The sequence below is a fragment of the Equus caballus genome, chromosome 4 (genome assembly GCF_041296265.1).
Source record: "Equus caballus isolate H_3958 breed thoroughbred chromosome 4, TB-T2T, whole genome shotgun sequence".
In the NCBI taxonomy this organism is placed as follows: domain Eukaryota; kingdom Metazoa; phylum Chordata; class Mammalia; order Perissodactyla; family Equidae; genus Equus; species Equus caballus.
In genome coordinates this window covers 70,803,438-70,830,420 of record NC_091687.1, presented here as the reverse complement: position 1 = coordinate 70,830,420, position 26,983 = coordinate 70,803,438, and the positions used below count along the sequence as shown (strand labels likewise).

General features: G+C 41.5%; 1 protein-coding gene across 23 annotated transcripts in view; it reads left to right on the top strand.

The window, feature by feature from the left end:
• Positions 1 to 26,983, top strand: part of ELMO1 (engulfment and cell motility 1) — a 523,453-nt gene that overhangs the window by 191,871 nt on the left and 304,599 nt on the right. For 12 of the 23 annotated variants that reach the window (XM_023639526.2, XM_070264858.1, XM_070264861.1 and 9 more), the window contains 3 exons: positions 4,581 to 4,631; positions 7,144 to 7,266; positions 8,677 to 8,808. In XM_023639526.2, the coding sequence (XP_023495294.1) occupies positions 4,581 to 4,631; positions 7,144 to 7,266; positions 8,677 to 8,808 (306 nt within the window). Of the gene's footprint in view, positions 1 to 3,517; positions 3,563 to 4,580; positions 4,632 to 7,143; positions 7,267 to 8,676; positions 8,809 to 26,983 lie in introns of all 23 variants that reach the window. The other 11 variants (XM_023639522.2, XM_023639524.2, XM_070264855.1 and 8 more) reach the window with 1 other exon arrangement.

The following is a 26,983-nucleotide window of genomic DNA, read 5'->3' as shown; positions in this document are numbered from 1 at the left end:
CTTGATGATATTTTTGTTGTCCTTGTGTGAATGTGGCTGGGAAGACTCAGCAACTCATTTCCTCTCCTCTGTGTAAACAAAAGTAAGGAGCCCTTTAAATGTATCTATGTGAAATCTACCCTTTGATGCTCTTCTTTGTCTGTAGATCTTTGGTTCTTCTTCAGCTGGGGAAAGGATCCTTATAGAGGGGGCTGTGGAAGAAGTGGGATTTTGCATGTCTTGGAATATAGCTCATACCTCAAAATTCATTTATGTTTTTTCCATCAACATAACATGTAGTCTGTTACCTTGGTCACAATTCACTTCATTTAAAAACTGGGTGGAAATATGAAATCTTTCAACCATTAGAAAGTATGCTGGGGAGCTCTATGACACTTACTAATAAATTGTTTTAGAAGAATTTAGAAAGCTAGCATGCTACTGAACACTGTGGCAAGAATTTTATTTTTTCGTTGCCAAGGATTTTAAACCTCAGTGACTAAATCTGAGGGTTTCTGGTTTCTTTTCCATTCAGGATTGTTTGCTCATTCCTGGGGCCTACGTTTGCACAATGAGTGGAATGACTTTATACTTTCCTGTGCTTTTGGTTTAGTGTTGGCTGGAGCCAAGAGGGCCTGCCCTCCCCAAGCCTGTGCTCCAGGCTGGATTTTTAAGGGTGGCTTTGCAGGTCTTAGGTGGGATCATGAGTGGGGCTGCTCCTTTTATATTTATATCTAAATACTGAGCTCATGATAATTCCCACCAGCCCAGCAAATTGCCTGGAGGCTCTCATTGTGCACATGCTCAAGCCTGACATGGGTGTTGGAGAAGCTTGATCCTTCTACAGACCAGACCAATGACGTCTGGCCAAACCACATGGTAGCTGAGTGTAGACAGTCAGACCTCTCGGGAGTTTCCTTTCCCCATTTGTGGAAGAAGAGGCTGGCTTAGAGGAAATGTAAAGCTCATGCTTACCCACTTGGGTCACTGCGTCTAGACATGAGTAAGATGCATACACCTTGCATCTTACTGTTGTATCAAGAATTACTGTTAATCTGAAGAATCGAAATTGAATGACTATGGAGAAATAGGGCATCAGGGGTCAATCTGTACTGACTCCAGGTTGGTGATAACAATGAAAATATAATGCAATTTGAATATAACTTTAGGTCTGGATTCTGTGAATCAAATCTTCTTTTGAAAATTAGGCAATATGAGACTGACATGACACAATTTGCGCATAAATTGCTCTAATAATAATAAACCACAAAGGGTAGTCTAATAACATTAAACTATTTAAGTAAACAAACCAACTAAGAATGATAGAGTGTATATAATTGAGGAGAAAATCGACAGACCATTATTTGACTAATTTAGTCTTTGAAATAAAAATTGTTACAAGGTACTTACTTGCCCATAGAAAATTAACTTTGGCTTTATAAACTGTGTTGAATTTAAGATGAATTAATGACTGTTGTTTGTGAAGACAAAAGGAGGATTTTGATTTTTAATTAAAAAAATTTTTCAATGAGTTAAGAGAGAGTTAAACTCTAAATAAATAATTTCAAGTTCATAGTGAAGAAAAGTTTGATGTTATTTTCTGAAGGTCAGTGGAGGCCTGCAAAGCAAAAGATCAAGCTAATTGGTGATATTACCTGGGTGGCTGTATGTAATGTGAATTGTTATTGGCTTTTGTTCTGAAAAATTAAAAATTCTGAATTTTTTTGGCAAATAGGAAAATTTACCAAAGCTTGTCATCAGTAATAATTTTTTGAGAGTTTACCATGTACCAGGCTCAGTGTTTTATGTCTTATTTCATTTAATTCTCATATCAGTAAAAAGCCTTATTATTTCCATTTTACAAATGAGGAAATTGAGAATCAAGGGGAATAAAGAACTTGACCAGATTATTGAGCTGCTAAGAGTTGGAGCTGGAATGCCAACCTCCTCCTTGCTCTTGTCTGCAAAGCATCCTATTGAATGCCAGTCAAGGAGGCATCACCTGCAGAATTCTCCTGTATTTGCCTAGTAAGGAACTCCCCAAAGCCTGAAAGACACCAAGTCCATTTTCTCACTCCAATTACGTTAAAACATAATCTAAACATTTGTTTATTGGATTTACAGGAACACCTATTTTTTGGTTTATCTTTTAAAGCCATAAGACATCGGATAAATTATACTCTAGAGAAAAAATTGTATTTCAAATTTCCTTTCCAACCTGGGGCCAAACACATTGGTAAGCCCCCTTATCTGGATCCTTTTCCTTACAACTACTCACTGTTATTTATTTTACTATTCTCATGGCAAACATGTTGGCAAGATCCCTTCAAAATTTCTCTATAGATGTTTATGATTTTGATAAGCATTATTACAAAAAACCTTTTTAGTACAATTTGGTGGGAAAATCAGAAAGTATGGATTCCAAATGAAGAAGTTTTAAAACTCGTAGAATTGCATTCCCAGAGAGAGGGAACCCCTGCAATGACTCACAGTGTGTGACTTTCACAGTCCTGCTTCCTACTTTGTTCTGTGCAAAGACTCTCCTATGTACATCATGTTTTCACCAGACATGATCACATACATGCACTGGTTTTTTTAAACTACCTTTAAACAAGATTTTGTGGACATCTTTTCATGTCAGTATTTATAGATCCATATTTATTTCTCTCTATACTTTGATTTGATCTTAGTGGTATGAAATATTCTTTATGGATTCAAGAGTTTACTTAAACCATCCCCTAGTCCTGGACAAAAAATCCATGATGTGGACAAGGATTTTTCTCTTTTCTCTCTGATCAAGCTCCTATCTCTTAGGAAGGTAGTAGAAAATGTTCATTTATTCTTTTAGCAAATATTTATTGTCTACTCTGTGCCAGGCATTGTGCTCTAGGCTTGGAATACAAAGATGAAAAGGTTGGTCTCTGTGCCCCTGAGATGCCCATAGCCTTATGCAGAAGATAAGTACTATAAGCAGATAAGTGCAATAAGTGCTGTAGTAGATGTTGGAAATATATTGTCCCTTCTAACCTATTTTAAAATTTTATAAATCAATAGGCTAATATGGGCACAAAGAATATTTTTTCTTGTTTTTGGTTTGTCAATTAAGCAATAATTTCATTTTAATAAAAGCAAAGAAATTAATAAAGAATTATAGGGTCCTCTGAGCCTTTTGTTTTTCATCTGGTCCAGGAAAAAAAAAAAAGAGACCTTTCTATTTTGATCGGGAAGAAAGCACAGCTTTCTATGCACCGTGGAAGGCAAGTTCTTTCTGGATTGCCATTTAACTTGTTTCCGAATGTGTCACTGTCTTTGCCCTCTTGTTTTCAAGAGGTTAGGAGAGGACCTAATATTGGATTTTGACTTTAATGCCATCTAGCTTTTTTGGATCACACTAGCGTATTTATGCACTTTTCTCTTCAATGCAGTGGGTCAGCAGGGGCGTTAAAATAAAGCTATAACCTCTAACAGATCCTCTGAATTTCCATCCCTTCTTCTCTCCTGCTTGCTTTCCTTTCTGTGGTGGCCATGACGCCGTTAGGTTGGTGTAGAGAGCAGTGTTGACATCCTTGATTGTCCTCTGACTGTAAGTCCCCACGTTTCCTTCATCAGCACACAGCCGGCCCTGCGCCCCATTCTGCTCCTGTCCAACCCTGCCTGTGTGTCCCCTCATCCTTCCTCCCTGTCTTCTGGGTTCTCCTTGCTTTCTGCGTTTTTTGTGACCTTAATTGAATTCATGGGTGTGTTTTTAAATCGTGGCTTAGTTTCTTTCCTCTCTTCTCATTAAGAGCAGCAGCATTATAAATACCCCCAGCAAAAGACAACGTTTAAGTATCTTCCTGAATATGAGCAGTATTTTTGCGTTGGAATATTTGCACCAAGATTGTGCTCAACGATTAAATTTTCCTTTAATGTCTGTCAATATTGAGAAAGGGCATCTATGAATCATTTCACATAATAAATTCACCTGCAAATCTCTGCCAGTCGGGCAGACCAAAGCACAACTTGCAGAAATGAGGCCTAGCAATACTGAGTGTGGACCCTAGAGCTTAGCAACTGCCCAGATATTTGTCCTTTGCTAAAACTCTACTCAGTTCATTTGCATAGACTAAGCCCTGGATGTCTACTATGCCCTCTTTGGTTTTGCACAGATGAAGATGAAATGGTCTTTAGAAGACTTAGATCTTTAAAATGTTGGTTCTCTAGTATTGGAATCTCCTCAGTGCAGGCATTTGTTGCCAATTAAAGGCACAATATAGTCTAATAAAAGCCGATGAGCCTTTCTCATGGAGAGCCATTGCTTTCATCTGGAATGTTTCATGTTTATGCAGCACTCACCTTTTCCAGGAAGGAGGAAATTCCTAAAAAAAAAAAGGAAATTTACAAGTCCCAGATTTCCTTCCTTTGCATTTCGACATGGCTTTGTTATCTAAACAGAACATTCGAACAGTAAGTTGAATACTACTGTCTGAGTCCGTTATTTCATAAGAAATACTGCTGATATCCAGTTACGAAGTACACCCCAGGATAAAGTCATTTTGGACCATGTTGAAATACATCTTTTCTAACCTAAGCTTTTGTGTGGGTATGTTTTTCTTCAACAGGAGATGGCGAATATTTTGGCTCAGAAGCAACTGCGTTCCATCATTTTAACAGTGAGTACCTCTGTGCTGTGAACACTTGGTGGGGAGGAATGGCCTGGTGTATTTATTTGTCTCCTCTTTTGGCTTCAGTTTGTAGTTTGTTCTGTGACTTGCTTCTGTGGTGAAGCAGTAGGAACTAGCAAGGAGGAAAAAAAAAACTGGAGTAAACAAGGCTTTCCCACAGGAATGGCCTCATAGAATTGAGGGAGGAGTCTCTGGAAGTGTTCTAGAGAGGAAGACCTTCTGGCAGGAAAGGCTGGAATTCACTCAGTGGGTAGGTTTATTAGACTTACTATAGCTTCATCCTTGCCTTTTAGGAAATCAGGGGCTGCAGGACTGAAAAATCCACCAGTATGAGCTGACCCTGTTTTTAATGAGGGAGCTAGTTTGAAACAGATCAGACTCAGAGAGAAGTCCTGAAATTTTGACCCTCATTTTCCTGGGTCCCTTTGCAAGAGAAAGGCAGGAAAGATGTACAAGGAAACCACTCAGGAAGTGCAATGCGAACACAACTCAAAACCTTGGTGGAAAAGAAGCCCTACATGTTAGGTTGCGAATGTTTAGAAATAAATCAAATAGCAAGATTTCCTGAGGCCTTATCTGCTACTTGACTTTTAACCAAAGGCTGAAAGAAATGCATGTGATTGATTCCCCTGCTTACCAAAAAAATGATTTCTGCTTGTGTGATTCTCCAAGCTTACAATTACACACATATACACACACACATTCCAATACGACGAGGCCATTAAAAATTAAAAACCTTATAAGGGCAAGCAAAATAAATATTTTAGAACCGAAAGCCAATAATAACGACTACAATTTGTCATCAAGTTTGATTTTAAACTTCCTGGCTGTCAAGGATAAAGAGGAACCATATGAATGTAATTTTCATTGTTTGATAAAAGAGGTACCCCAGTTCTTCAGGGATGACGTATTTTTCCCCCTGGAACTGGAATCTGAAATGGGTGTTGGTAGAGCATTCTAATAGATGGTAGGTCCAAGAATGGTTTTGTAGAAATTGGAGAAGGATTTATAATATGGTTATTCTTTATACTGACTCTCAATAGAAGTGGAAGCTACAATATTAATGTGTAGTTCAGTGAAGGTGTTTGTGCAAGGGGAGGAGAGTGAGGAGATGAAGGATTAGATATGTTGAATTCCGGTCTTAGCCTGTTGTTGGTGTGGCTGTCAGAGTTAGAATGCCCAGAGATGGGGTGGGTGGAATGACTATAGCCACTATGTCTGAAAGATCAATTTGCTTCAGTGGGACTTCTTTTATGAGACCTTCATGGATGGAAGTTCAAGGTTGGTATTCTTGGCAAAAACTTGGGGTGCAGATACTTTCGAGTTGCTAATAAAATAGATACCTATATACTTTAGTACCCATACACTTTGGATACTAAAAGTATACTATGAATTAACGTTGTGTTCTGAAGATTGAAGGATGTGGGGTTTTATTCCACCCTCAATCCCATTGCCTAGCTTCCCACTCCCCATAATTTTGGTTCAGCCACTTCCTTCTATTCTTTATTCTTCTCCCCATCCCTCTTTCTTTAATTGGCTATTTGAGCATGGCGATCACAGCCAGTGTGGAGTCCAGATGCATGCTGGGTTGAGGGCCACCTAGAGAAAGTTCTTTCAGGCATCAAGGCATGGTTGGGTCTCGCACATTCAAAATAACTGATTTAAATGGTTGTCTCACCACAGTGACTGGTTGTTTGGCATTTTTATGGCACAACCATGGTCTCTGCCAAAGAGGATGTAAGTTAGGCCCAAGTGTCGAATCTCATTTCAGACCCAGCTCTGACTGGGGGCAAAGGCCCACATATCTAGTCTCCTGCCGCTCCTTTTCTGTTTGTTCCATTTTGGGAAGAGTCCTTTTATTTTTCATTTAATTGTTAACAGGCGGGTAAAACAATGCATATGAATTCACTCCCTGCATTGTGGTGGTGGTGATGGTCCCTGTATAGTTTCCACAGTGAATTAACTACAAACCTGATAGGCACTTTGCTTTTGTGTGTTGCTTCTAAAACTTTTCCCCATTTAGAAGTGGGATCACCTGTCAGAGACAGTTGTAGATTAAGATAATGGCAAAATTGCTCGTGATACATATGCACTGTTTATTCCTCTACTGGATGCAAGAAATGCTTCTGTTGTAGAAATCCACGGTTCTCTACAAGATACTCTCATTTCAGGCACACCTTCTCTTTAGGTTTTATAGGCTGCACTCACCAGTGCATTTCCAGTGCCTTCCCCTTTTCCGCTTCCCCCTGCACACAGTAGGTCTTTTCCTGGTTCTGGCCTAGAGATCAGGAACCTTACCGGGCCCTAGAATGTAAAGGAAAGATCCAAAGTCACCTGTGTCCTCATGTTTCTTCTGAAGGGTGGTCCCACCAACCTACACCCCTCGTGCCTCCAGATGAAGACTTCTGAGGTTCTACTTTCATAAGGATGGAGGTTAACTTTTGTTGTTTGCTTTTTCTTTCTTTTCTTTTTAAATTTCATTTGTGAACCATCTCCCCAGCATGTCATCCGAGCTCAGCGGGCCATCAACAATGAAATGGCACACCAGCTGTATGTGCTTCAAGTGCTTACCTTTAACCTCCTGGAAGATAGGATGATGACCAAGATGGACCCCCAGGACCAGGTGAGTGCTCACTAGACAGCAGTAAAAGCACAAGAGGGAGAGAAAGTGTCATCAAAAGTCTTTTCTCTGGCTACTCCCAAACCAGGAGTTTTTAGATGATGATTTCATTGTCTTAGTATCATCTCATAACTTGGGGGAATGGATTTAAAATTTAGGTGAATCTAGGATTAGAGAACAAAGTAAATGAATTTTTTTATTATGCATCAAACACACACATATTCTTCCTTTATGGGATAAGAAAGCTTGATGTCACATGGCCACAGACCTTGGCCCTTGGCCCCAATACCCACAATGGTAACAGTTTTGGAGTCAAGTTCCTAGACAACGAGGGCCACTTGGTAGCTTTGTGTGAGATTCATTCTGCAGGTTGAGGAGGTAATTTCCATTCTCCAGTGATCAGTGCCGGGGATGGGGGTCCCAGGTTACACCTGATTTCTGAGCTTGCATTTTGTCAGTTGGCTGTTTGCTATAATTCTCTCTAGGTCTCTGGTAGTTGTGCATGAAAAGTTATGTCTCTATCCAAGGGCTTTTGGGGAACTTTACTGTGTGAGGACAGAGAGGAAACAGCTGGGAGCCCTGCTGTAGCACATTTTCAACTTAAACAGCGCTGCAGCTTTGGAAAGGAAAACATTCATTATTGGCACGTGAGGGCCTGATCTATCACAGATGTGAACTGCACATGTGAAGTGTGTAACTGCTGTAGCACTTCATTCATGGCGCTAGGCCACGCGTTTGAAAATGATGGAGAGGCTTTGAGAGGCCATCTAATGTGCCCCGGACTTATGGCAAGGCCAAGTCTCTCCCAGAGAGATGACTCTGTCATCTTACCATTTCCAGAGATAGAAGGCAATGCATCTTCATGTGGAACAGCCCTCCTTGTTTGGAAATCCTTCCTTTTATTTATTTAAAATATATTTTTCTTATGGTGGTAAAATATGCATAACATAAAATTTACCATTTTAACCATTTTTAAGGGTTTGTTTCATGAAGTCACTTCTTAGTGGAGTCAGGGATCCCTTGTCACTTGAATATTGTTCATAAACCTTGTGTGCCTCTCGCTTAGTCTGGACAGTGCAGTCCTCCCAGGTTCTCCAGGTTGGCCTTCTCCAATCACAAGCCTCCCATTATATTTGGGGCTCCATTTACAACTTCACTAGACAATTGACAGAGTATTCCAGATGACTTGGCTGTGAGGATAATTACGGAATGAAGCCAGGGCTGACCAACGGGGAGAGTGGCAGGAGGAGGAAAAGTAGGCAGAGCTGTAACGTAGAACATTGATTGTCTTTTATCTGTTTTCCTTTTGCCCGAATACAGTGATTCATTTGACCCCGGGGAAGAAGGGAATATATGTAATATCACACAATGAAAGCAGCTCACTCCCTCTGTTTTTCTCCTTAATGCCTTCAGGCTCAGAGGGACATCATATTTGAACTTCGAAGAATTGCTTTTGATGCAGAGTCTGAACCTAATAACAGCAGTGGCAGCATGGAGAAACGCAAGTCCATGTACACGCGGGATTATAAAAAACTTGGCTTCATTGTAAGTAAGCCATCTCCAGTAAGCTCTCTCCTTCCAACATCCTCGGGTCTGACCTCAGCCACGTAACTGATGTCTCCTCCGAGCGTGTGGTCCTCTTGCGCCTTACAGAATAGTTTCCACATTTTCCAGATGTTTAGCTGGTTTAAACAGGATCACATGAAAATCTCTTCTGGCTGCAGTGAAATGGAATAACTTGCACAAGTGTGACTAATACTAAGTTTGTTTATGCAGTTCTGATTAACTGTAACCAAGAGTAGTTAGCCTGGAATACTTCTAGACTTCATTAAATCTACTTCAGAAGATGCTTAAGGTTCTATTTGAATTAAATGGATGAAGGCAACTGTGGAATGAATCTTATTATTGGGTTAGTGATTAGATTACTTACATACATCGATTTCATATCAAAGTCAAATTGAGAGTCTCCTGAAATTTAATCATGATGAGATTTATGCAATTTATATTTTCCTAAAAGTTTTGTCTTGCGACCAATGCTAAATCTCCTAGATTTTCTTTTTTTTCAGTTTGTACATCAGAACACAGCTTGTCCTGAATATAATCTGTTCTTTTTGTTTCTACTTGCGTTTCATTCCTGACTTTATCATCATATTTCTGTGTGACCTTGGGCTAATTAATCTCAAATTCTGCAGGTGTAAAATCGAGTTTCCATTTTAACCTCCATCATAAATGACATAAATGAGATTTTGGCTTCAGTGATTAGAAATCACCAGGCATTATTTTACAATTGCAATACTCTTTCCTGGAATACACACACACACACACACATTACTATTTATACATTTTGGTACTTGCTTTATGTGTTATTTGGGAAACCTTGTCTTTTCATGGGAATTGTCTTTGAAAATGTTTCCACGTCGGTTAACATGTATTGTTTTTCATTACTGAGGAGCTTTTCGTTATTTGGATGTACTACAGTTTATTTAACCAAGCCCTTTTACTGAAAGTTTCAATGTTTCAAACTTACCAATTAAGTCTGTCATGAACATCTTGGCTGCCCAGGGTTTATGCATGTCTGTGATCACGTTATTAGAATGAGTTTGTGGAACTGTCATTTCCATAGCAATTTGATATTACCAAATTACTCTCCACAAACATTGAGTAACTTCCACTTTAACCAGCAGTGGATCAGTCACCGTTTTTTTGAACCTCTCCAATAGAGTTTCTTAAACTCAAAAATAAAAAAGCCAAACTGACAATCTAAGTTCTTGTTTTTGTAGTGATAATCTTGACATGTCTTTTCTAATAAGAATTCTTGTCAGACATTGTATTCAGCTTTGCAATTTGCTTTGCAGAGGTATGATGACATCGTTTTTATGCCATCATATTCCGTATTTTGACTTTGACATTCCATTTGATCTTTTAGTTGGATCTATTTTTTTAAAATTTTCACAAAAAGTTTCCCAACTGATGGACCAGGTGACAGGTCTCTGTACTTGGTAGGTGTTGATGATCGAGGCTCCTGGGTAGCCCTGGCCCACACACCCACCTGCGTGTTGGCAGAGCCTGTTCACCTGGGATTTCGTGGAGGCGGTGTGGATGGGGCTCACCTTCTCCCTCACCCCCAGTTCCTTCCAGGTTTTGCTTTTGTGTGTTGAGCAAGGTGTATCCAAATCACCTGGGAGGCTTTGCAAAATCACTCAGTCTCTCTTACCCTGAAGTCATATCCAAATGGCCCAGGAAGAGATCAAGGCATGTACATTTCAAAATGCTTCCAGTTAATTCCATTTGTCCTGGTGGAGAACCTGGGTGTAGGGTATGGCCGAGTTACTGCCATTTCATCTTCCTCCTTCTGCTACTACCTGGATTTCTGGTGCCTTTGAACCACATAGAAAATGCAAAACTCTAGCTCTTTACATGTTCTACTCCTGCGACTCATTGTGTCTCTGCCCCAGATCCTAGTGGTTTTTGTCAGGGGCACTTGGATCCCAGAATGTACAGTGTCATTTCTCCTTCTGGCCATGTGTGAGAGGGATGGAGGAGAGAGGGAAACTAGGGGATGAACACTTGGTGGAACTCAGGTCATCACAGGTCTCCAGGTATAGTACACATACATAATGAGGATGGGAGGTGTGAAGCATCTCCCTTTTTATTCATGCGCTGGTCTTGTGTGAAATCACCAGAGTATTCCATGAGCCAGACTCTGAGTGGTTTTTCTCAATGTAGCTCCATCTGTCTTGACATGATTATTAATTCCTTACATAGTTTGGTATTAGAGCATATCTCTCTCTCAGTTTTCAGTGTCTGCTGAGGGTTCTGCTTTGTGAGTACTTTATGAAGAACAGTGTACTTTTTTAAATTGAAAGTTAATTTTATGCAGTTTTAAGGCCTTTAGCACTTCTGTGGCCTCCTCTCCAAGGACTTGAAAAGTCATTTTAGAAAAAGCGAAGACTTCGAACAGAGAATAACCAAAAGAGTGTTGGTTTCCTTTATTTTTCCACGGTTCTCTTTTAGGTTTTCAAATTTAGTCCTTCCTCTGAAACTTCTCCCAGGCCACGATCTTGCATCAGAGAGTTGAGAAATTGGAAAAACTTCTTAGTAGTGGTTCGAAATGCTAGAAATGATCCAACGGCTTTGACAAGCAGAGATTTTCACTTTGAATGCCCAGTGAGCCAGAAATAGACAAGCCTCAGTAAAGGGAACCACGCGCTCATTGCGCCACCTAGAGACCATCATGCAAAAACGCTGAAAGCTGACCAAGTACCTCAAGTCTCGCTGCAAAAGCTCGAGATGCTGTAAACAGACCTGGTGTAGAATTTTCTCTGTGCTTCCAAAAGAGGAATGATCTTGCCTGTTAACGCCTTCCTAAACTCCTTCCTGTTAACTCCTTCAGGAGCAATTTGAGATTTTGGATCATCTTTTGGATCTCCTTGAAGAAAAGTTCAATTCATACCGTGAAGATTGCTATTTCTCATTTCACGTCTCCCAAGGAGGCAGTGCCCGCGAAATGTTAAATGATGTGTATGGAGTCGAGTGGGCCCAGATTTTAATTCCCTTTTTCCTACTTACAAGCCATGGGCCAGGCGGCCAGTTATTTAACCTATCGGGATGTTCGTTCCTCAGCTGTGAACCTGGGCAGGGTCTCTTCTATTTCAAGGTTGCTGAGAGCTTGCAAGACCATATATTAGTAACCGGCACAGCACTTGGAATGGCATATACACCCAGGAAATGGAACTTCCCTTCCTTGCTCTTTCGAGAGCATGTATCATGGAAATCATAGGCAGCTTTTTAAGTTTTCCAAAGTTGAAGAGGCCGTTGCTCCAACAAGGCAGGGAGGACGGTTTGTTAAAGGATAATAAAGTGCAGCACCTTTGAGGAGGCAGATGGGCCTCACATTCCTTCTCAGCACAGCATCCCAACAGAGCAGATTTTTCTGATGAAATAATTCTGAAATCTCAATCTAAAGTGGCTTAATGGTTTGTATGGTTAATCATAACACAGAAAAGCACCTGCTCTTAAAACAAAGCGGCTTAATCTTCTAAGATCTCTGAGTCAATGATTCTCTGGTTTCAAAATGGACATGCCTTTGTAGGTCCCCTGGGGGAGGAGGGGTCAGGCTTGTCTGGGACAATACTATTCTTACTGGAACCTCTGAGGAAGGGCTCATGTATTTCTCAAGGTAATAGAGGGCAGATCCTCATTTTAAAAATGACTTTGTTTTGAAAACAGGGGAAATGCCTGTATACGAACCATACCCTGTTGATTATAATGACCAAGAACTGTGCAAAATGGTTTTAATACTCCGAGAAGAGTTGTGTTCCTGGCCACTGACCCTTCAGAATTTGTCTGTCTTGATGTCAAATTGATAGCTTCTCTATTTGTGAATTTTACTTTTGTCCTGTCTATTGGGCAAGCATTAAAAAGGAGATGTTTGTGGTTCATTTTTCTGATCCCTCTTGAACCAAGGCAGATGTTAACTTTGGAAAAGGCTTTTTTTCCCCCGGTTGCCTTTTTTTCCTTTCTTTTAGCTTGACTTGGGCTAAAATAAACTCATTTTTAGAAGAAACTGTTTCTGAACAATATAATGTGCTTTAATATGAAAAGTTTGGATAAGCATTTCCCTTAACATTTTCAGATTGTCTTTAAAAAATGACTAAAATGTGAAGGTGGAAAAAAGTAATGGGAAAAACATTATTTTAGAATTAAGATTCTCTTTTACAAAGTAGATTTGATTGTCTTCAAGTTTGGTGAGGCCAGCACCTCATCTGGAGATGACTGCTATTGAAAAGATAGTTTATTACTCATCGTTACCAAGACAGGGAGCATGTCACACTGCACAGGGCCACATGGGGAACCACCAAGGTCAGTCAGGAGGCAGAGGGAGTGAGGGGAAAACATGGGCAAAAGAAAACATTGTGGCTTTCACGGGAAAGGCAAGGCAAGGCAGGGTAAGCAGCTTAGTTTGAATCATTTTAGTGGCTCTGGGGCATAGGGGCTGTCCCTAGGGGTCTGGTACCTGGCCCTGTGGTGATTGGGGCAGGGGGATAGTGGCCCAGAGTGCAAAACCTGATAAAGGAGATTGCTGGGGTTCATTATTGGGATTGATTGGTTTGCATGTGAAACCATACTTTCTCTCTCTCGGAACGAGCTAACCCTGGGAAGGGCAGTCCCCCCAATGTCAGCAAGGACTCAGGATCACAAAACATCAGAAAATGCAAAAAATAAAAAAAATGATTAATACAGATTCATGTTCACATTTTTAGAGGATTTTCTATTTTCTTGGGTAATATAATTATGCATAGTTATGCAAGTATAATCATGCATATTACATATGCAGTGCTTGGTGTCATTTTAATACATATTTTCTCAAATACAGATGTCAGGGAATGAGGTGAGATATGTATTTATATATCTCTCCCTCCGTCTCCATCCCCATCCCTGTTCCCATACCGCAGAAGAAAACATCTTGGTCTACATGCTACTAGAGTTCAACAATTACTGTGAGAGTGTGACATTGGGATTAAGGTTTGGCTCTGTATTCAGGTTGCCTAGGGGTGATTCCTGACTGTCCCCCTCACAGGTTCAGTGACTTGGTCAAGTTACTTGACATTTTCATGTCTCAGTTTTCTTATGTTTAAAATGGGGCGTAATAGTTGTCTCTATCAATAGGATGGTTGTGTGGATTAAATTAGTAGACACTTATAAATCATACAGAACAGTGCCTGGCACATAGTAAGCAGACCATGAATTTAGATGCTATTTTGATGATATTACAATTACTGTTAATATTATTATTGGAACATCACCCAGTGCCCCATGACACGGTGACAGACAGTGATGGGGGAATGTGAGAGTTGTAAGTTGTCCCAAGAGGATGGAGAGAAAATGTATGGTTCACAGTAACAGTTAAAGATGAAAGAACAATGTGTGCTTGGGAAACTGCAAATAATCTGTCACAGCCAATGTTTATGTCTCATGGAGAAAGAGAAGTAGAATTGGCTTTGCAAGTAAGGTATAGATTATAGAGAATTTTAAATTCACAGGGGCTTGAAATATACAGTCAGTCTTCATTATTCATGGATTCTATATTTGCAAATTCATTTATTCACTAAGATTTATGTGTAACCCCAAATCAATCGTCATGGTGCTTTCATAGTCGTTTGCAGACATGCACATAGGGGCAAAAATTTTGAGTTGCTCAACAGGCACATGAGGTGCAACCAGGCCATCCTCCGCCTTCTTGTTTCAGCTCTCAGGTTGTAAATAAGTGTTCTTTTCGTGGTTCAGTCAGGACCACTTTTTCAAGATTTTGTGCTGGTAGTTTTGTTGTTTAAAAAGGCCCCCAGGTGTAGCGCTGAAGCGCTGGCTGGTGTTCCTAAGTGCACGAGGCCGTGATGTGCCTTACGGAGAAAACACGTGTGTTAGGCAAACTTAGTTCAGGCATGAGTTACCGCGCTGTTGCTGTGAGCTCAGTGTTAATGAATCAACAGTATATATTAAATCAGGTGCCTTTAAACAGAAATATATGTGAAACAAGATTATGTGTCGATTGTTTGACAAAAATCTTGTGACCAGAGGCTCGGAAGGAACCTAACTGAAATTCTCCGAGTCCTAGCCACACAGCATTCAGGAGGTCTCAGTGCAGGCTGGGGTGCCCTGCAGGAAGCTCTGGCCAGTCCTAGCCAGTCCACCCAGCCCCAGCCGATCTCTTCCACCTGAGGGACCCTTGGGGGATGTTGGTGAAGAGATTACCAGTGACTGAGACTCCTGCATGGTTCAGTCAGGATGAACTCCCGGGCAGATACTGCCTGTGCCTGTTCCCCGGAACTAGATCTTCTATATTCTGCCTCGTTGCTGCTGTGCTCTGGTTCATTCTGATCAGACACTCCCTTTTTCCATTTTAAGTGCAGCAAAGCCCCAGTCCTGATCACTTCTAGTCTTGCTCCATCTGGGTGTAACTAGCGGGGAGATTCCAGTCATTAGTGAAGCTGGAGCAGAGTCAGCCACCAGATGGCACAAAACCACAGCACCGACTCCCAGCCAGTCTCCTCGCTCCGCCCCCCAAACTCAGATGACCAGCCACTGGGACGCCCAGTTACGTTCCAGCTCTGCTTATCAGCCTGCAGAATGTGAAGTTGTAGGACCAAGACAGGGGGCCTTAGGATTTCCTCAGGGGGTCTCTGTAGCCTTCATCCAGGCCCTGCAGAGAGTAGGAACATTCTAAGATGCCCAGCTTGCCTCCTTGTTAAGTGAGATTCGCCTGCTGTTCATGGCAGGTGAGCTTTTATCTGGTACCCACATCTCCTGACTCTCATGCCCAATTATTTTTCCTTAGGCTGTCATGAAAGCCTTTTACATGGGGCACAACTATCCCTACATCTAGTATTTCCTTATGTCTTAACATAGAAATGCAGGAAAGAATGCTCTGGAAATGGAAAATCTAAATGAATATTGACTATAGAAACAATAATAATAATGTGCTTTAGGGTTTAAACATATATATAAATAATTAAAACGTGTCACAGCAATACATGGATGAGTAGGAGTGGTAAATGGGGTCAGAGTGAGCCAGCATTGTTGGGATGGGGGATGAAGCCTGTCTTGGGAAGTTTGAGCTGATTCTTGATATGTATTTATTAGGTGAGTAGAATCTTATAGAATAATTTTTCAACTTTTTCTTTTACATAGTCACTTCTGGAGTTATATCTTGAGAGGTGTCTTTGAGACTTCTGTCTTAGTGGTAGGGGTCCTTCAGCCTCTTGGACATCTTTTTTCCCTTTATCTCTGCCTTTCCTATCCTCACTCCAGCAGATAGCAAGGACGATTCTGAAAGAGAAGGCTTCCAAAGGAGAGCATTCTAGGAGGCTGCTAACAGTTCGGGCAAAAACTTGTAGGCAGTTGTGTTCCCTTGCTTGATTGAGAGGAGAATCATGTCTTTCAGGTGACTCCTTCCCTAGAAGTGAAGAGAAGACCGCAATGTTTTGTCCTAACATGTGCAGCGTGGGCTCTGCGCTGTCTTTATTAGATGTTTTTGGTTCGATGATAGAGAGCATGGCATGCACTGGAGACGAAGACAGTTTGATTTTAAGGGCAGAGACCATAGCTTTGTTCAGGTTGTGGCCGCAGATGGAGTAAAGGGAAAGCTAGCTTTGGAAAGATCTCTGGTAGAACCAAGAAGATCAGATATCGGGTTTTAGTTCCCATCATTGACCGGAGCAGAGCAAATCCTCGGGCCAGAGCTGCTGCCAGCTGGGCTCTTCATGTTGGTATCCGCAGCCTCCACCTCAGGTTAGCCTCATCATACTTCCTAGTGCCGCAGACAGACTTCAAGAAGGTCCACGTAGAATACGTGCAGATCTTTTCTGCCCTGATCCTGCTCTGCCCTCCGGCTGGAGTGGGAAAGGACAGTCATAACTGGTGCAGTGTGACTTGCAGGGGCAACCCCAACATGCGCTCTCCCTGCCGGTCAGAGGTCGGAGTCAGACCCATTCTCCCCTGCCCAGCTCTTGCGGCAGGGCATGTGTTGTCACTGCTATGTCCCTCTGTTGGGGGATTTTATGTGTCACTCCCCGTCCCCTTCCCCTAGAAGCGGGAGGGGGGCGGAGGAGTAGCGGGAGCTGGGAATAATCCTCTCTCAGCATCAGCCCACCAAGATGCAGCATTAAGCTGCGGTGGACGCCGTCTAAAGAGGCGTCTAAAGATGATGAAAAGTACATCAGTCCTTACTCCTCCACAAGGGACACATGGTTAACTGTACTTTTGAAATGTTTTGATATTTTTAAAGGAAATATTTTAAAGGAAAACTTTAAAGAATAACAAATGAACTCTAATTCATCGCCATGACAATATTTGAGCTTCGTTCTTCTCTTGTGTTTTTTTACTATAATTAATTTTAGCTCTAGGCAAAATTTCTCAGAGACAGCTATTGAAAACGAAATGAGGAGACAGGTGCCTTCTTCTCCTGGTTTTCGCAGCTCCTTTTCGTCTCATCCCAGATCATTGCGCCTGAGGAGGGACATTTATCTCCCGCTAGAGCTCAATCTGTTTTTTGATCACTAGGGGGCGCTCCAAACAAAGGCATGTGTATTATTCTCCAGGCTGAGGACGTTTTCGCGAAGAGCAGTTCTGATGTGCTTGAGAAGGTAGGGTACTTAGCCTTCAGAGTGGGGTAATTTAAAAAAAGATTTAGAAGAACCCTACCCCAGCCAAAACCTTCCACCTTCCATTTTGAGCTTAAAACCCACAAGAACGTTGTCCTCTTTAGAACATGGCTGTGGCAGAAGGAGGCAACTTTATTAAAGTGTTAGTCACTAACCTCTTAGAATATCGTGCACACTTTCTTGGCATCCTTTCTTTGTACATGGAACCTTGAAGCCAAAGGGCACCATCCACCAGGTGCGAGGATGATGCATAGGGGATGCGGGCTTAGTGACATATAAACAAGTCAGTTTTATTTGAGACTACATACCACTGCTTTTATGAGCACAGCCTCTGGGGTCAGACTGCCTGGTTTTGCATCCCAGCTCCTTGCTCATCATCTGTGTGACCTTGGACAATTTACCTAACCTTTCTGTACCTCAGTATCTTCATTAGTAAGATAGGAGTGGTAATAGTTCCTACCTAAACTTGTTATGGAGATCAATGAATTAATAGATGTTAACTTCTTAGAAACCTGCCTGACACTGAGAAAATTTTAATAAATTCTAATTATTGGTATTACCATTGGGATCTGATGGCCATAGTGAGTCTGGGATCTGCATCTCCCCCTGGACGACGGGGACAGTTCTCCAGCTGACCATAACCAGCTGGGGCAGGGAGTAGAAATATGTAGCTTCGAAAGTGAAGCTAATCCTGAGGGTGACATGTCCCAAGGTCCTTGAATTCTAGAGAATTCTCATAAGAGTGCTTAGCAGGCAGGAATTTCATACCCTGCCAAGAGCCTCTTCAATGACAAAGTGGTTCCTTTTCCTCTGCCTTCTGCTACTCAGGAGGTAGCACGCAGGCCCATTGCTAAGTATGTCCTTATGGATCCAGTCTGTCTTAGGGTCTGCTCCTGTGAGAATTTTCAAAAGAAGGGAGAGCTCAAAATCACAACATAAATCGAAGGATTTCTGCTATCCACAACAGGAAGCACTTCAATTGGCTGACTCCATCTAGGATAACCCTTTAGGGTGGCTTGGACCTAGGCTGGACAGTGCTAGAACCAGAGCACTGGATTAGTGTCTAGAATAGGATGAGCAGGTATGGGGTTCTGGACCCTGTGATGGGTTGCTGTAAACATCCAGCGCTTCTTCCATTATGCTTTGCTATCGTTGCCTGGCCTGGTAATTTTGCCCCTGGTAGGATTGTATCAAGGCACCCCTGAGAACAGTGCTGGCTCTTCTGGGGTGCAGGCAAGAGGGCGAAGCAATGGACAGTTAGAGACCCAGGATGCAGTCTCCTGCTTGCTGTTGACCCTGCTTTTGACAGCCGTTGAACAGCAACACAAGAGTTATCATGCCTTCTATTTTTATCCTCTTTCCTGAGACTTTTTTTTTTCTTTTCCTTTTTCCAAATGGTCACCATTTGTCAATGTGTCTCATAGTTCTGAATTCCATGTGAGGTGACCTCAGGAGAGGAGGTGTGAGCACGACATCCAGACCTGTTTCGTGTCTGGGAGGAAGTAATTTATACACCGAGAGCTGGCTTCATGGCGTGGGATTCTAATTCTGGGGATGGCATTTTGTATGTGTAGGAAGACTGTCAAAACCTTTCCAATGGGAAGGGACAAGAACCGATTTGAGAATAACGTGGTTATATAAGAGCTGTCCCGGCACTGGCATCATCACATGCTTCCTGTACTTGTTCATTCCAAAAAGGAGAGAAAGGGGAGCAGGAGGAATTCTCCTTGAACTCTTGCAAACCTACAGACTTCCCAGTGAGAAATGACGCACAATCCTGAGATGGTTCTGGAGACAACATAGTTAAAAGGGTAATGGATATTGCTAACCCTTTGCTTTCTTATTATTCTTGCCCTTCCTCTTTAAATGTTTACCAAATTGAAAAGCCTGCTGAGAATATATAAATTTCAGGTGGCCCAGTGGGGTTTCCATTGGTTTTATATCAGTAACGAAACAGCCACAGCAGCAGCCCCCACCAGCCGCAACATTTTGAGTGCTTCTTGGGACCTGGGCCAAATGGCTGCCATGCAGTATCTCATTTCATCTCTACAAGGCACCAGGCACAGCTGCTATTATTCCTATTTCTGAGATGAAGAAAATGAGGCTTTTCAGCTGTAAGAGGTTAAAAACCTGCCCAAAGGGACTGCATTGTTTGGGCAGCACAAGGACACACTTGCAGACTTAATGTCACTTCTTGAGTTGTTTAACCAAAGGTATAGACTGCAATGGCAGCAAGGTGGTGAAATAGATGAAGATAGCACATCTTGGCACGGCTCTTTTTCAGGCCTCCAGGTGCCTGAAGTGGGGATGCAAAGCCAGGACACTCTCCCCTCCCGTAGAGTCCCACCAGGGTTGAGAAACCTGCCAAATGCTTGTCTCACTGTGGCCTTTGCATTCTTAGGATGACACCACCACGAATGAAGTCTGTACACCAACCATCTGCTTGCTTCCCCTTAAAGGAACAAGAAAAGACCGTTGACTTTGCTGGTTCTCAAAGCAAACCCAGCAGGAGCAAGGCCACATCCTTGTCTGGGGGTAAAGAGAAGAATGGCGCTTACTTGTTTTTGAAAATAGTGTTGCTTCTAGTTTTCCAGAGTCCTAGAAAACCTTCCCAAATACTCAGGGCCAGCAGGTGGCAGCGCCAGCATTTGGCACCATTTCTGCATGATTCCAGCCTCCAACTCAGCCTCTGGGCTGTGCTCTCTTGCTATGTAAAGGAAAATGAAAATGCTGGATGAAAGGTCTCACTCTCTGTAGATTCAATTCAGGTCAACACGGAGGCCTTGTTTCCCTTCTCTACTTCTTTGACCTGTGCCTGCTCTCTCAATGTTGTCCAGTGATTTGAGTTTCATTGATTTTGTGCTGAGTCTTCTTTGCCCCTGTCCTCTTCTTCCTCTTGACTGGGAGCCTTTTCCCCTCAGGGATGCCTTCTCTTTACCACACTGATGCTCAGCTTGCTCTGTGGCCAAAACAAAGTAATGAAGGAAAGCAATCGCTCTGATGACCAGGGTCCTGAATTCCATCTTCCTTACTCCATGGAAATCCAGAAATTGGCCTTAATTCTCTGTCTCCCATTGTTCATGGAGCCCGGTGTTAGCAATTTTGAGTTTGCTTCTTTCGACCATCCAGCCCTTTTATATAATTTACCAGAGATGTCACATATGTTCCTTCTTAGCTCCCTGGAAGACTCTTGCACATTCCCACTGCAGCCATTCCCTGTCACTCATGAGCCTGGGGAAAAGGAGGTGGGCTAGAGCATGGGGCACAGGAAGAGGGAGACCCCTGCAGTTTGGCTGCTGGTCTGGGGGATCCACCACAGAGAGTACACTTAGGAGAAGGCCGTGCCAGCCCTTGCAGATAGGAAAGCTGTGGGAAAAGGCACATTCCTCCCTTACTTGAGAGTGCACTGCGAAGTCAGGCAACTGCTGCATGTGGAAGGGAGCCCTGCCTCCAGCTGGCTAGGTGTGGCTGAGCGCCCAGAATAGGTGTCCCAGTCGTGGGAGAGGGGGTGGCTGTGGATTTCAGCTGTCTGATCTAAGTAGATCACTGAGAGATGGCACCCCATTGTCAGCTGTAGAGTACCTGATAATAATGCATCAGGCAACAGAATACGGTCATGTTGGAGTTAAATCCAGAGGAAAAATAAGAGACTAATGAATTGATTCATTTTTTCATGTAACCAATATTCGTGAGCACTTATTATATTTGAAGCATTGTGCAAATAAACTTGTAGGCACAAAGATGAATCGTGCATAAGCCAAGATCTTCAGGGAACTTATTGCCCAATGAACACCTTGTCTGTCTGGACTTCCATGTGTGCTGTCACCTCTGCTTGAACTCTCCTCTCCCTCTTCTCTAGTTCTCAGTCCTGTTGTTAATTCTGGTGGGATGTGTTACATTCTTAGACTATAAAAAATGAGTCTGCTGGGAGCTCCTGGACCTTCTGTTTCAGCACCTGTCACCCTCATTGTTATTACCTGCTTACTAGCCTGATGCCCCCCAGAGGGATGGGCCCTTGTCTGTTTTGCACGCAGTTGCATCCCTCATGCCTAGCACAATTCCTAGCATCCAATAGGCGTATGGTTAGTGTGTGTTGAATGAATTAATGAAGGGACCAATTAATGATTCTATCATTCAAGAAGGGAGATGTGTGTCTGTGTGTGTGTGTGTGTGTGTGTATGTGTCTCTGTAATGCCAGGTAGTGGTTGATGTAAACTATGAGAAAAATTCAAATAGAGTAGACAGTGCCCTTGAAATGCCAAAAAGGAATAAAAATAATTTGTTTGAGGAACCCATGATATGTGGAGGGGACATTGGAGATGTTTGGACGTGCAGGACTTGGAGGAGCAACAAAGGGATGAGCAGGAATTCACTGTGAAGGAGGAGCAGGAGCATGGGTGACAGGCAGGGAGTGGAGAGCTGAAGAGTGTGAAGAAAATGCTCCTTTGGTGATGCTGTGAAAGATTGTGTGCTGGGCTGTTTGGATGATATTTGATAATTTGTAAACTAGGAGATTTTGTGGCTGAGGCTGAAGACTTCACTTTGGTGGTAGGACAGACAGACGACCTTTTGGTGTATATCCTTTCAGTCTTTTTTCTGTATGTACACGTGGGGATGTTGCAGGACTTCTAATGGTGGGAGGACTGTTAGAGAACTATGTTGAATACCGAAGGTTGGTTCTTCTGAGCAAAGTGTGTGTAATAGATATACATGTTTATGTGTGTACATGTATATGTGTGTTATGTGTGTGTGCACAAATGTGTGTGTGTGTGTGTGTGTGTGCCCATCTACCAGCAGGAGAGAAAGAGATGCTAAGATAAAATTGAATGGCCTGTAACGTCAGAACTCTCCGATTTGTTTGTGAGAGCTAGGAAACAAAATTGATACTCTTCCTACAAAAAGCCATCCGCATAGTCCTATTTTTAGTGTTTCCTAGTGACTCAACACTGTGTATATAGTACTGTCCTATTTTTAGTGCTGGGTCTGAGTATCTGCATAAGGCTGCTGGTTACCAAGGGGGCCCCTCTTCTAAGCTCCTGGTCCTGCAGGGAGCCGCCCTGCATGGTGGCTTCTGGCTCTGGGTCATTCTCTGGTCCCCCTAAGCCTGGCAGAGCACATCTTTACCCTGAGTGGTCGACAGCTCTGTCCTTTCTGCCCGCCACTGCTGCTTATATAACAGTTTTTTGTTGTCATTCAGTTTACATGTCAGAAAAAAATTACTTCTATCTTAAAAGAGATTTCTGTGAAAATACCAGCCTGGCAGAAGCACAGGAAGCCAGGGAGCCTTTGCTGGATGGGCATCATTTTGTGGGTTGTGCATTGTAACCTGTCTGGTGCAGCGGCTTCGAGTTCGCCGAGCCTCTCCCAGCCTTGCTGCTCAGGTGCGTTCTTTTCCTTCCTCGTGCAGAAGCCCGGGGGAGGGCGGTCAGACCCTCAGGAAGTCCTCGGCACTTTTCACAAGGTCGTGCACACATGGGACATGGATAATTTTACTTGTCAGGTTGAACTTTTCAAATGCCTTCCCAAACTTCCCTCTCCAGATCTGAATGTGAACCTGCAGTGTTTTGTTTTTCTGTGCTTTTGCCTCATGAATTTTTCTTTCCACTTGTTAACAATATTTCTTTATGCTACTCAATTTAATATATCCCTGTTGTGGAAACTTCGGGGAGGAGAGGATATTGTGAAGAAGTGAAGCAAACATACAGGAAGCCACGAGAAAACTCTGGCAGTCCCACCCTCCACAGGCAAACACTGCTATTGTTGACCGTCTTCCCTGTGCTGCTTTCTCATGAACTCTGTTCTTTACACAGTTGAGACTAAACTCACTGTTTGATTTCATATCATTTCCATATGTCATCAGTCAGCCCTGATAAACATCATGTGCAGTGGCTGGATCACATTTCATTAAGTGATGGAACCATAATTTACTTACGCATTCTCCTCAATACTTAAGGATCTTTTAAATATATAACAAAAAATAATTCAATAAACATACTTTGCATAATATTTGTCCACCTTTAGGATTATTTCCCTAGGAGACATTATTAGACTCTTGGGTCCAAATGTAAGGACATTTTTGAAACTCTCATTTATAATTGTATTTGTATTTTCTATTTTAAAATTCTTCTCCCTGCTTTCCACAAAGTGGGTTTTTATTCATATTGTTTCTAACCACTTTATTTGAACTCTTTTTCTTTAACTATTTTAATTCTGAAAGCAGGTCATGCTTATGGCAGAGAATTTGGATATATAGGTAATCAAAATGACCTAGATAAAAATCAGCCATATTCCCCCATATGTAAATAAAATATTGTTACAATTTTGGTGCGTGTCATTCCAGATATTTTCTATGCCTAAATAAATAAGTATGCTTTCACTAAAGTGATCATACAGGTTTTTTTTAAATTTTCAAAATACGTTTTATTTATAAAGTTTCTAATGAAAAGCTAGAATAGGAGAGTTTATTATGCCATCTTAGTATATACTTAGCTTTATCTGACAGAGCATTGTGAAAAGTTTTCTTTCTTTCATATTTTGGGTACAATATCTTGATATAAAAAATTCCCTATAGAAAGCGTATTGAGGGCCGTCCCCACGGCCTAGTGGTTAGGTTCTCACGCTCTGCTTCCGTGGCCTGGGGTTTCGCTAGTTCGGATCCTGTGCGCAGACCTAGCACTGCTCATCAGGCCGTGCTGAGGCAGCGTCCCACACAGCACAACCAGAGGTGCTCACAACTACGATATGCAACTATGTACTGGGGGGCTTTGGGGAAAAGAAGAAGGAAAAAAAAAAGAAGATTGTCAACAGATGTTAGCTCAGGTGCCAATCTTTAAGAAAATAAAAAGAAAGCATATTGAGACGTCTGCTCTCCACATCTCCACATCAGTCTTGAGGTTATTAAATGATAGTTATTGCTATTACATAATATCTATCTGAGACTAACGTACCACACACAACCTACAGAACAAATGAAAGGTGTTACCCTGGAGAAAAGTAATTTTTTTGTGATCAATAGTCTATTGTAATGACTAGCCTATCATAGCATAATGTTTATTTTATGCGTTTGCATCCTTTTTGTCACCTGAATTGTAGTTTGTAAATATTAACCTATTGATCTTGCTGCTCTTTCATCCGCTATTAGAGTTTGTCATAAATATCTTATTATTTTTTTTTTTTAGAACAAGGGCAAAAGAATAAAGTAAATCTGTAGCTATCTGGTGATTAGGCATGGCTGTAGAAAGATTCAGAATCCAAGGTTGTCTAACCATATGAATTCCTCAGGCTTTCCAGGGGCTAAAGTTCCAGGTTACCCTCAAAATCCCAACTGATACTATGTTCTCTTTTAAATAAAACTGTAGAGTGAGTGTAGTAACGTAACATAACTTATTTTGCCCAGCATTGTGATTGTGACTTACATGTGCTTTATAAATGATCAAATAGCACGCTGAAGATGTACTTGACTTTGTTTCACAAAACTCTATGACCATCTGTTTTCTCTCTTCTTTTTCAAGTTTCAGCAGCAATTTATTAAGCATTTTTTTTCCCTGAATTCTTCCTTGGAAAGGGGTCTTTTCACTCCTTTGGGAGCTCATTACTTAAGCTAGACACCAATCTGATTTCATTTAGGGAGTGAAGATCAGCTCTTTGAATGACCAAAATAATACACCCTTGCAGCCCGGCGAGAGTGGCCTTCTCTCCTCATACCTTCTGAGCCGCGGTTCCCGTAGTCTACATGCGCGTTCTCTCCGCCTCGGCTTCTCAGCACCTCCCACTGTCTTGCTTGAGTTATAGCAGGTGTTAGGTAGATTCTGTTTTCTTGAAGGTTCAGAGTTCAGGTAAATGTTTTCTTTGCTTAAGTCACTGGGATCTCTTTAGGAATGCCTTGCAGAAACCAAAGTTTTCGAAAAGAATTTTTTCTTCTCTACTGATATTCAACTTAAAATCTCCACCTGTCTTTTCAAGGTAGGATGTCTGATTCTTCTAAAGATGTAAGTAATGCCCACACCATCTGCTCTTTATATATCATATAGTTTTAAAATTCTTTTTGTCCAGTGATGATACATTTTAGATCTCTTTCATGTAATTAATCATTCCAAACATCCTTATTAAAATAACAAGGTGTTCCATGTGTGATGTATGAAATTCTTTTAAATAATTCCTTCATTTTGAACGTGTATAATTTTTACCATTTTAAAAACTATATTATACAATGGCAACAGCTTTAGCTTATAGTTAAATTTCTGGAAGTGCAATTCACTAGTCAAAGATTAGATATATTTTATAATGTATGTAAATATAATTCAGCAGAGAGAAGGACCAAAACAATTGGTCATTGTCAGAAACTTAGTGAAAATCTCGAAAATATATGAGCTGAGCTACGCTATTGTTGAAACTCGTCTTTTCTGTGTGTTCTCATAGGAGCTTCCTGCAGAAGGACCAGCCACGGGAGTGACTCTGTGGCCATGCCCTGTCTCCAGCAAGATTTAGCCATGCTGTGTTTTTAGGGATTTTGATGCATATTGCAAAATTTGTCAGAAAAAACATTGTAACAGTTTACACTCTCACCTTTAGCCTTAGAAATTGCCCATTTGACTTTTCTTTTGTCTTTGATTTTACAGTCTTTTAAAAATCTCCTAAGATGCCTTTTTTCTATATCTCCATGGTCACACTTCCTATCTCCCTATTAGAGTCTTCTTTTGCTCTTATTTGTTATTATTTTTTATCTTCCTCCAGTGGCCTGTGAATTTGTCTTTCTAGCAAGAAGCACCGTCCATACTTAAGCACTTTTCCTCCTCTGAATAAATGAATATAAGGTGCAAGCTTTTGTAACTGAGGATAGTGTGGTAATCCAGTTCTTGCCCTCAATAAAAACATCTCGTCAATGTCATTGGAACCAGGGGACTGGGGCTAGCCCTTCCTGAATGGTTTTGGTCAAATTCCTTATTTTCTAACATCAGCTAATGTATTTACAATGTGGTAGCAGTGATTTTATGTGCCACTCCCTTACAAAATTGTTAGACATCAGAGGAAATAGTGTATGTGCATGTAGTTTGTAATTTCTGAAGCACTCTGCAAATGATGGCAACAGTTGCCATTGGAAGCAAGATTTTGATGATTTGATTTTTTACAACTTTGTGAATGGAGCTTCTTGTCACAAGGTGATAGGAACCATTACACTGGGAAGACTACCTGGCATGCATGTATATATATATATATAAAATTGTTTTATTTATCAGTTGAGCATTTGGGTTGCTTCCCCTTTTGGTTATTATGAATAATGCTGCTTATGAACATTTGTCTACAAGTTTTTGAGTGGACATATCTTTTTATTTTTCTTTGTTATGTACTAGGAGTGGAATTATTGGATCACATGGTCACTCTGTATTTAACCATTTGAGAAAATGCCAGACTTTTCCAAATTGGTTTCACCAATTTATATTCTCACCACCAGTTTATGAGGGTCCTGATTTCTTCACATCCTCCTCAACAGTTGTTATTATCTGTCTTCTTGATTATAGTCATTCTAGTGGGTGTGAAGTGGTATCTCATTGAGGTTTCAA